Source organism: Verticillium dahliae, genomic scaffold (assembly GCF_000150675.1).
Source record: "Verticillium dahliae VdLs.17 supercont1.15 genomic scaffold, whole genome shotgun sequence".
Classification (NCBI taxonomy): domain Eukaryota; kingdom Fungi; phylum Ascomycota; class Sordariomycetes; order Glomerellales; family Plectosphaerellaceae; genus Verticillium; species Verticillium dahliae.
The window spans coordinates 833206-843638 of record NW_009276934.1 but is presented as its reverse complement, the minus strand read 5'-3'; the positions used below and the strand labels follow the sequence as shown (position 1 = coordinate 843638).

At 56.7% G+C, this 10433-nt stretch overlaps 4 protein-coding genes across 4 annotated transcripts in view; 2 read left to right on the top strand and 2 right to left on the bottom strand.

The window, feature by feature from the left end:
* Positions 1-385: 385 nt before the first annotated feature.
* VDAG_07153 (uncharacterized protein) lies at positions 386-885 on the bottom strand (the record flags this gene model as incomplete). Its single annotated transcript, XM_009656058.1, has 2 exons — positions 386-572; positions 764-885. 2 exons carry the CDS (start codon positions 883-885, stop codon positions 386-388), a joined length of 309 nt encoding a protein of 102 aa, XP_009654353.1.
* Positions 886-4065: 3180 nt separating this feature from the next.
* On the top strand, positions 4066-7194 carry VDAG_07152 (IQ calmodulin-binding motif domain-containing protein; the record flags this gene model as incomplete). The annotated part of the gene is made up of 1 exon (XM_009656057.1): positions 4066-7194. The coding sequence occupies one exon, from the start codon at positions 4066-4068 to the stop codon at positions 7192-7194; it is 3129 nt and encodes a 1042-aa protein (XP_009654352.1).
* A 733-nt stretch (positions 7195-7927) lies between these two features.
* Positions 7928-8407, bottom strand: VDAG_07151 (uncharacterized protein; the record flags this gene model as incomplete). Its single annotated transcript, XM_009656056.1, has 3 exons — positions 7928-7979; positions 8069-8200; positions 8265-8407. The coding sequence occupies 3 exons, from the start codon at positions 8405-8407 to the stop codon at positions 7928-7930; spliced, it is 327 nt and encodes a 108-aa protein (XP_009654351.1).
* A 634-nt stretch (positions 8408-9041) lies between these two features.
* The window catches only part of VDAG_07150 (alanine/arginine aminopeptidase), a gene marked incomplete at both ends in the record, with an annotated part of 2827 nt that continues 1435 nt past the window's right edge, over positions 9042-10433 (top strand). The window contains 2 exons of the mRNA XM_009656055.1: positions 9042-9163; positions 9214-10426. Of these exons, the coding sequence (XP_009654350.1) occupies positions 9042-9163; positions 9214-10426 (1335 nt within the window). The remainder of the gene's footprint in view (positions 9164-9213; positions 10427-10433) is intronic.

The following is a 10433-nucleotide window of genomic DNA, read 5'->3' as shown; positions in this document are numbered from 1 at the left end:
CTTGTCATCGTGGCCTTGCGTCGTCACGTTGGCAGGTGAAGACAAACAACACAAGCCCATCGCTGCCAACTTGTTCAACTTGTTCCTTGGTTAGGCGAGTCAGCGAAAATAGCAAGCCTGGCCATGGCAATATCAGGCACGCAAATTGCCAGGCATAGATGAGTCCAGTCAAGAAATTGCTAGGTCAGATCAGGTCAGGTCAGGGTCAGTCACACACACACATAATAAACGAACAGCTCCGACGAGAGGAGAGGGGAGTACAACTCACCGCGTCTGAAGTGAGCAAAGCAGTGAACCGAAGCCAACAAAGCAGCATTGAGCGGAGGGTGAAAGGTCGGGGACCATCGACCAGCAAGCACCAAGCAATGTACATGTAAGCTGTCGCTCACACAGGGTAGGATTGACAGGCGCACATGACGCCTGGCCGCATGGGACGCTGATGGAATTGAGCAGAGTGGAAAATGGGAGAATCCCATGGCGTCATAGGATGCGCCGGACCTTGGAAATCCATGTCTCTGATTCTGCATTCCCAGGTGCTTGCTTCTCTTGGCCCTGTACTTATCCACAAGCTTCTAGGCCAGCAAAGCAGTTCAAAGTCAGGTTCATCTGATCAGGGCAAGCAAGTCATTTCATCTAGGTCCGTACGTGCAGTATGATTCACAGACAGACGGGGGTTTTTTTTTTTTTTCAACTCTTTTCAAATTTTCGAGAGACTTTCAATACACCAGACACCTCATTCCATTGCTACCGATACCTTACCTACCCCAACGAGCTGGTGGCTCCACGGAGGTCCCCTCGGATCTCACTGGTCCTTTCTACCCGAGTCTCGTGCGCCGCAATGACGTAGCCAGCTTGTACTCGTTGTTGCTCGTGCGCTCGGGCCATTTTTTAGCCACTGAGCAAAACTGCCCCCAGGTACCCGCGTCCCGAAGCTGACACCTACGTACGTCTGTCAGCGGACGCCTGTGAACCTTAAGCTGCTAAATTTGGGTTTCATCGTTCGCTCAAGCACATCCCGCCCCCAGAACCCAGGCAGTCTCCTTAATATGTACCGGAAGACGCGACATCACCTTTGGACACTGGCATTAGGGCCGGAACTGAAACCCCCATTCATCATGTCCTCTCCTGTCTGCCCCCTTTTCAAAGCCGGTTGACAGCCAGGTCCGCCAGGGTCCTGTGGCTTCTTGAACCGGACTCCACGGCACCAACATGCTGTCTACGGTACGTGCCACGGCCACTATAGGCCCCCCCCCTCCCCAACCCCATCTACCCCACCCTGCCTGTAGATGATTTGGTCTTGCATCTCACATGCTCAGGGCTGCCACACTGATCTTCAGGTTCTAGACCCATGTCGACCGCTTGATCAGCGCTGATGCCGCCAAAAACAGCTCACATTGTACGCCCACTTTGCCAGCTATCCATAAGTCGCTACTCCTGATGCGAACTCTTGTCAGAACAGAACAGCTGCTTTATTACCCCCCTCTCATCTGGTGGTGACTGGCCACATCTGGCAGCAAATGACCCGACACACCGAGGTAACGATTCAGGGTTGGTGTACGTGGGAGTGTTGGATGTTTTCTGGGGTGCATCCCGGTTCCTGTCAGCCATCATCTCAACGTCACAAACCGATCACCAGTAAACCTTCCAGCCGGGTGCTGCCGCTGGCTTTGATGCCTTGAGAAGAGACCACCTGGGTCATCCTAGGTTTTAACCCCTGCTACGAAATGCGTCTCACGGTCTTGAACACAGTCCGAGCCGCGCACGAGGCCAGGCTCGCGGCCGTTTGTTTCGAGACGAGCTCCCTGCCTTTCCATGGCCGGTCGCCCAGATGTGCCGGCGAGTCAGTGCCGTTAGGAGACCAGTGACTGGGCCACGAGTGACGGCTCATACCGAGAAGAGTTAGCAGCTCACTTGCTTCTTCGCCTAAGGTGTCACCCCAGCTGAGCGCTTGACATATTTTTCTTTCCATCTTTGACGTCAAAGAACGGCGCTCGATCTATTATGGAAACGCTTGACGGCAGTGAAGGACTGCCAGCTATTCCTAAACCGCTAGGTTTGTCTTCATGGTAGCGATGTTCTGGAAACACATCTTGTGTTAGCGTGTTGCAGGGTGCCGGACTCGTAGTCCGTCGGACGGAACTTCTGTCTGGCAGGTTGCGCTGTCGAACCCGCCGTTGATGGCGCTGTGCCCGAACAACAATAGCTGCCCCATAAGCTCCGTGCCAAACAAAGAATGCGTTGATCCAGAGCCAAGCGGCTCACAACCGCCGTTTCGAGTCGCGAAGGGAAGCTGTGGTCGTCATTGACTCAGGTCAGGTCTTTGAACTCCACGCGCGGGGCGGCACGGTCTCGCTGCACCACCTGACCCCCGCTGCGAGGTCGTTGCGGGTCTGGCGACCGAGATACGCGTGGAACACGCAATGCGCTACCAGCGGTGAGGCATGCCGGCCAGAGTTGAACCGATCTAGCATCTTGACGGACGAACCGAGAATTTACTTGCATTACAAGCAAGCCCCTTGCCATGCATGTACAGTCAGCAGGAGGAATCATGAGCACGTACCGCAAAGCAGGACTCAGCCTTATTTATTCATGCAAGCAAGAAGCGACCCAGGATGGCGTCTGGCGCGAGTCATCGCAGCGGTTCAGAAGCAGGCCGTTTGTGTAACAAACGATTCACTCAAACATCTTCATCACGCTAGAAGGTAATTAGAGCGTCTGTAGCAAGTTAAGCTCGAGTGACGTGGATTCAATCCAGGATCGGAAGGGCCGGCTCATCAAAGTCAACAGCGAGGCAGAGGGACCAGAAGGGAACTCACGAGTGTGATGCGCTATAGACCACTTCACTCAAGGGAACTGACGTCTGCCATCTGACAAACCACAATTGCAAGATCAGGCGTCGGGGAATCTGCCATTCTGTTCTCCATTGCTGACAACGCCTTCACGCTCATCTGTTCCGTGTTAAATGCACGTGATCTTGCATCTTAACGGAAACGACCGATGAGATCCCCGGACGCCAGATCAGAGTGGATGTCGACAGATGGGGCAAGCATGACACCACAGGACCTCTCTACAGGAGGTAGGCCTAGTAGTTCTGTCGCACAGTTAAGCTTCCCAGTATCAACTCCCCCTCCACCCGCTTGGAGCGGGTTACAAGTGATTCGAGACAAGCAGGGAGTCACACCGTCCTTTGGAATCCACGTTGCTGGGCGGGCGAACAGAAAAAGTGCTGAAGGCCCCGAAGTATTCGTTATCTGGTGTTTGAACGAGCAGCATTCCTCTTTCTTATTCTTACCAGATGGTAGTAGCAACTGCCTGGGTTGCCCTGCTGCCCTGCTGCCCTGCTGCTTCCAGGGACATTTCAGGGCGGCGGGCTAGCGTTGTCACAGCGCATGGCGCGATGGGTACGGTGTGTCTGTCTGTCTGTCTGTCTGTCTCCGTAAGCAGACTGAGCAGACAGATGGATGGCAGGTGCAGTCCGCATCCAGGGAACTGGAAGCTTCCGTCATTCCTTCCTTCGCTCCCGTCCCACACCAACCAGCATACCCATCCCCCAGCCTCCACTTCTTCACAATTGGTGTCTGAATCACCCCTCGACACCCGATCACCGTTGCAGCCAACCTTCGTTTCCACTTCGCATCTTCCTTACCCTTATGCCGACCCTGTCAGAACCCCATTCTGACTGCGAGCCTGGCTGTTGACGACTTATTCTCCCAATATTCATTTGGTCACTCGCTTTGAAATCATCTATTTCGGTGCGGATCGGGTGCATCTCTCGTTTGCCCGACGATCCTCACCGAGTCCCCTTGTTGTTCGGCCCCAGTCCGTCCACGACGACCATCGCAGCCAGGGTAAACATACAGACCTATACGCACAGATCGGAGGAAAGTCCGCACTGTTACTTCTCCCAAACTCAACCTCGTCTACCCGTTGGAATAAGTTCTCGCGCTCGTCACAGAAAGATAGCCTGGACGCCTCCAAACCTCTCTGAAACAGCCCGGGCGAAGGTGCTGCCTCGACACTTCCGACATCTTCGATACCTTCGACAGCCTCCCTGCTCTGGCCAACATGTCCACGTCCGATCGTGTTGACCCCGACTACACCATGGAGGAGCCACTCGTACCTCCTGAGCCCCTCTCTGACGAAGAAGCAGCAAGCGAAGTCAACGTCAACAACATAAACCTGACCATGCCACCAATCTCTGACGACGATGTCGACAACGATGATGCCGTCGGACACATCCACGCACCACCGCCAAGAATTGCCGCGCGTTTCTACCGCCCAACTCAGACCCGTCGCAAAGACTCGGCGGCATCCTCACGGCGGAACTCCATATCCTCCGCCCATTCGCGATGTTCGTCCGCCCACAATTACACCCGCCGCAACAGCGACGGCCACCAAAGCAAACTGATTGCCCAACATCTGCGGCGCACGTCGTTCCTCGAAGACCGCAAGGCCCGGCTCGCGGATCGTGCAGCCCACGCCGAGAAGGTGCGCATTCGAGCGGCCCTGGCCAAGGCAACGCCGAGAGGCACTTCCTCATCAGAAGAACGCGCTCTCGCTGCTCAACAAGCGCGAGAGAAGAAGCTTGCCGAAATCGTGGCCTCGTGCGCCGAGGATGTCAAGAAGGCGAGGGCAGTCGCCGAGAGCATGAAAGAGAAGCGAGAGACCGAGCTGGCTCGTGTCAAGGCACGGATGGAAGAGCGCATGGCCGAAGCCGATCGCAGGCGAGAGGAGCTGAAGAACCGCTCGGCCAGCAAACGCTTCCGAGGTCAGAGCTTGACGAACAAGAAGACCTCTCTGGACGTGCTCCCCGAAGACAACGACGACAAGGATAGTGGCGAGTTCCCGCCCTCTTCGCCGCCATCATCGGCGAAGCGTGTCAAAGCAAAGCAAGGTCCTTTGTATACCGAAGACGAGGCAGCAGGAAAGCTTCAATGGTGGTGGCGGGCAGTGCAAAGGAAACGTGCAGTCGGCGAGTTTGCCGAGTTAGGCCTTACGGTTGACGGGATCCGCGACACCACTTTCGACAGCGTCGTCGATCTGCTCGGCCAAGAAAGAGTTCTTCTGCGGACAGCTCGCATTCTGCGCATCTGTGGTTTGCAGGAGGGTCAACCGGGCTCTGTTGGCGAGATGGCAGCGGTCCGCACGTTCCTCAGCGCCTTCATCATCTTGGGCCATCCGGCTCAGGTCCTGAGCAACAAGGATGGCGCAGCACAGCAGGAGCAGGTTGGAGCACAGTTGCCTCAACCTATGCCTCACGATGATCTTGCTAATCCGCAATTACAGGATCTCGTATCGAAAGCAAGGGATTTACTCATCTGCTTTGAAAATGTTTTTTCTCGCCTCACTGCGAGTAACAACTACACGGCCCCAGCTAAGCTGCGACAGGGCGTCTCTGAAGAGTACGCCACGTTCCATAACGCCTTCATTGCTTGGAAGTCGCGTGACTCGGACTCGCTCGTGCAGGTCATGCTACTCCAGTTTGTCGAGCTGGACATGATTTGGCAGACGGTCAAAGATAGCACCGACGATGCTTCCGCGGAGCCGTATCGTGAGAGCATCAAAGACAATCAAGTCAAACTGATTGTGCGGATTAAGAAGCTAGCTGGCCAGGAAAGGGGCAAGAAGATGATCGCCGATGCCGTGCGCCAGGCGCGCAAGGCTCGCGCGGCCAACAAACCCACTGCTGACATGAAGCCACGCGTCTCGGACAGCGCCGAGGGCTCTGCTACCGCCGCGAGTCTCGTCTCTTCGGGAGATCAGACGGTCACACCGCCAGCGACACCGCTGAAAGCCTCTACGAAAGCTCAACCTCCACTGCCCATTGTGCTGGCGCCTGGTTTGAGCGGACTTTTGCCGCAGAACCGTGTTGTGGTTCACGAACTGGCTATCAACCGAGAGTACCGGATTCCCGCCGATGAATATTGCGAGCACAGGGCGACCTTTCAGCAACCACTTTTTGAGGGCATGAGGGCCGAGCTTCACTCCAACGAGTCGGAGGCTGGCTTCATGTACTTTGCGACAATGATGCGGTACTTCAAAGAGTCACTTCAACGACTGGTACGGCCAGGCGCGTTCATGCACAAGACAATCGGCGAGGTCCTCGACGTTGAGCTTGCAGAGCAGCAATTCCAGATGGGAAGCTTTTCCTATGAGAAATTCTTCACAGCGGTTTCTTCTCTGTTACCCAAGCTCTGCGCACCTTATCGTGACGATGAGTGCAAGGACCTTGTGACAAACAAACTGCATCAGGGCACCTTGGTGGATCGAGTAGAGGCGCTGACAGGCTTCATCGACGTGATGTTGTGCGACTACGTCAATTATATGTTATCGACGGCAGCCCCGCAACTCATTGAGTCTGGACCGCAGTACGAAGCCAAGAAATTTGATGAAGCCCTGGAAAAGGGCCATCACAAGCTGACGGCAGCCGTTGAAGCGTGGCGTTCGGCACGCCTCAGGGTGCTCGCGGAAGCGAGCAAACGCGACCCTGAAGGCATCAACCACGCCAAGAACAGGCCAACGGCCGACAAGTTTTACGCACAGATGATGGTCGATCTCTTCACGCAAGCGCTGCCCATTCGAGAGGAGACGGTGCCGGAAATGCTCCTCTTGGACTACAAGAGGATGCAGAGACTGTCACTGGCGTCACAGAGGATTGTCACTGCCGCAGCCATTCTTCTTCAGTGCAAGAACATACTCAAACGGGACGTGCGTTCGCCGTGGAAAGCGGAAGCGGCTCGCATCATGCTGGTGCTCGAAGCGAAGCACGACAAGATGGAGACGACGGTGCACGGCGTCATGGTGGCACTCGAGGCAGGACGGACGATGCCGGCGGCTACCAAGACACATCTACGGGCGCTTGTTACCAAGGTCGTCCAGGCAAGCCAGGAATCGATCTTGAATGGGGCCGAACCGCAGGAACCAGTGTTGCGGCTCCTGCTGACGCGACTTCGCGGCCACATGTTTGCCAGGCTTGGCGCAGGGTCAGCCAGCGAGAAGGTCAAGGCAGCAAGCACGGCTGGTGAGCGTTTGGCGGGGCTCGGGCTCGCCGAGTTTGCGACGCAAGTCCGAGAGATTGTGGACGAGCTGGCACGGGTCGGAGCCGTGGACCGCGCAGCACATACGAAGTGGTGGGAGGCGGTTTCGGAGAAGGTGCAGCAAGAGGAGGCGGCAACCAGCACAACAGTGGCATGATTTAGAGGCATGAGCCTCATGGAAGCTTGACGTCTATAGCGAGAATCGGGTGTTTTTTCCTTTGGCAAGCGGAATCGGTCTGTGTTGCGGTACGGCAGGGCTCGTTGCGGAATCGGTTTCCATGGGCTGGGGCGTTTGGGCAGGGTTGCAGGGTTTCTATTTTTTCCCCGTCATAACGAACATGGGCATGCATGGGGCAAGGGAAGAGAGCAAACGATCATCATATCGTACGCGGCACAATCTATGGGAGACTGACAGTAGGAGGATGAGGAGGAGTTCAATGAGTCGAATCATGGACATGCTTTGGAGGTTAGGAAGTTGGGCAAGGCATGACACGATATGATGGATTGGCCAGGTGCGCGTCACCTTTATCAGCAGCGTTACTTTGCATTTGAATGAACAAGCCAGCGTTCTCCTGACGAGCTGTTCGCGTGGGATTATGGCAGCGATACGACTTGTCCCACTTGTGATGACGCTGAGTAGACTATACTACTAAGTGATGGGTCGTTCTCCTGGTGTTGACAAAACCCCGTGTGAAGTATGAGAATGCCGGTTTCACACTGTCCCGGAATAAGCTTGGCCTGAGCCCAGTTCGTCAGTGACTTCTCTTCACCAATCGAACGACACCACCCCAAGATCGACTACAGGCAGGGGGACTTTGGCCCTAGGGCGAGCATCACCATCAATTTGCATTCATCATTCCTCGGTTGAAGAACAGCAACCGGGCAACGTCCTATTTCTGCCAATGGCCCACGTCGGCCTTCTCAGCTCGAGGCTGGGAGCGGCTGGGTGGCTGTCAGGGGCAAGGCTCTCGTGCGTCTCTGCATCGGCATCCGCGTCCGCCATCACATTTTCGTGTGGAGCCGTCACGCACACGCGCTTTTCCCAGCAGTTTTCGTCGCTCGTCACTACTTGGGCGCCCGCGACACCGCGCTCGGCTCCGACCGGCTCGACGTTGCCATTACACCATGAGCTGGCGGCGGCGGCACGGCGGCACGGCGAGCAACTGAGGTACGTCCATGAAGCTGGGGCAGACTCGAATCCAGACCCCCCCAGAGAGACACAGGTACCCCTGGGATCCCAGCGTGACAGGCAGCACCTCAGGGAGAGCTAAAAGGCAGCTCTTTGGTGCTGCATGTCCACAGCTCGGCACATTGTGGAGCCCCGGCGGTCCACTGACGGTGGCATGGCGGAGGCTCTGCTCTGTAGCCATTGCTAAGCGCAGGGCACTTTGGGTACCTGGTAGGCACCTGGGCCTCGGAGCTCTCAGCTGCTGACGCTCCCCCTACCTGACCTCCCCAGAGGTAGGTAGGCTGTCGACCGACCCTAAGCAGCTTGATGCGCCCGCACTGGATCCCCGCCATTGGAGACCTTGCTACCCATCCATTCACCGGATTCATCTGAGGGCATCCCCTGCCCGCCCCCCTCTTGCGTGCCGAGTGGCCCGGTGAGAGAGCTATCTGCCTTTGATACCCTAGGTGTACCTTCGTGTGCAGTGCGGTGTGGGTCTCGGTCTCGATCGCCATCTGCCCCTCCTTCCATGCCCCTCCTTTTGGCTGGCGGAGTATTATGCTTCTGCCTTTTGGTTCTTGAGCTTTAGCTGGAAGAGATCTTGGAAACCTTCCTTTCCCAAACCTCACTACATCCTACCTTGCTCATACCTGCAATCGTGCTATCAGATTGCCTTGTCCCCACCTACTTTTCGCCTCCGTTGTCTCGAGCTACCGTTCGGAACTCGTCTTGCTGATCCCTGGTCACGTCACTCTAGACCTCCCACCCCGCCTCGTCGACACTGCTCTTCCGTTACCACATCGGAATTGGCATTTCACGCCAGTTCTTTCGGCAACATGGCGGACCGCGATGTCCTTCCCGATGCCATCAGGCCCTCGCATTATGTCGTCTCCCTGCGCGAGCTTGACTTCAAGAACTGGACCTACCAGGGAACCGTCAGGCAAGTTGCCAACCACCCGTTCCCGATCGCCCTCGCCATGATGACGCCTGACGCTAACCTCCGTGTAGCATTGACGTAGAGGTTGTCAAGCCCACCAAGGAGGTCGTCATCAACGCCCTCGAGCTCAAGCTGTCCAAGGCTTCCGTTACCGTCACCCAGAACAAGTCGACCGAATCGTACGAATCCGCCTCCATCTCCCTCGATGAGAAGAAGCAGCGCGCTGTCATCGCCTTTGACCAGGAGATTCCTGCCTCCCAGAAGGCTTCGGTCCTCATCCACTTTGAGGGTATCCTGAACAACGACATGGCCGGCTTCTACCGCAGCAAATACACCCCCGCCGTCACACCCGCTGCCTCGGTCCCCCGCGATGACGAGTGGCACTACATGCTGAGCACCCAGTTCGAGCCCTGCGATGCGCGTCGCGCCTTCCCCTGCTTCGACGAGCCCAACCTCAAGGCCACCTTTGACGTCGAGCTCGAGATCCCCGACGACCAGGTCGCTCTCAGCAACATGCCCGTCAAGGACACCAAGAAGACGCGCGATGGCTTCCACCTGGTCTCCTTTGAGACCAGCCCCAAGATGAGCACATACCTTCTCGCCTGGGCCATCGGCGACTTTGAGTACGTCGAGGCCTTTACCGAGCGCCGCTACAATGGCAAACAGCTGCCTGTCCGTGTCTACACCACGCGCGGTCTCAAGGAGCAGGGCCGCTGGGCTCTGTGGCACGCGCCCAGGATCATCGATTACTTCTCTGACATTTTCGGCATCGAGTACCCTCTGCCCAAGGCCGACCTGCTCGCCGTCCACGAGTTCTCCGCCGGCGCCATGGAGAACTGGGGTCTGGTCACCTACCGTACGACGGCTGTCCTCTACGACGAGAAGACGTCCGAGCCCCGCTACGCCAACCGCGTGGCCTATGTCGTCGCTCACGAGCTCGCCCACCAGTGGTTTGGCAACCTTGTCACCATGGACTGGTGGGACGAGCTGTGGCTGAACGAGGGCTTTGCCACCTGGGTTGGCTGGCTCGCAACTGATCACCTGCATCCCGAGTGGCAGGTCTGGCCGCAATTCATCAACGAGGGAATGGAGATGGCGTTCAAGCTCGACAGTATCCGTGCCAGCCACGCCATCCACGTACCCGTCAAGGACGCCCTCGACGTCAACCAGATCTTCGACCACATCAGCTACCTCAAGGGTTGCTCCGCCATCCGCATGCTCGCAAACCACCTCGCGTCGAGACCTTCCTCAGGTCGTGTCTACTACCTGAAGAAGCACCAGTACGTCAACG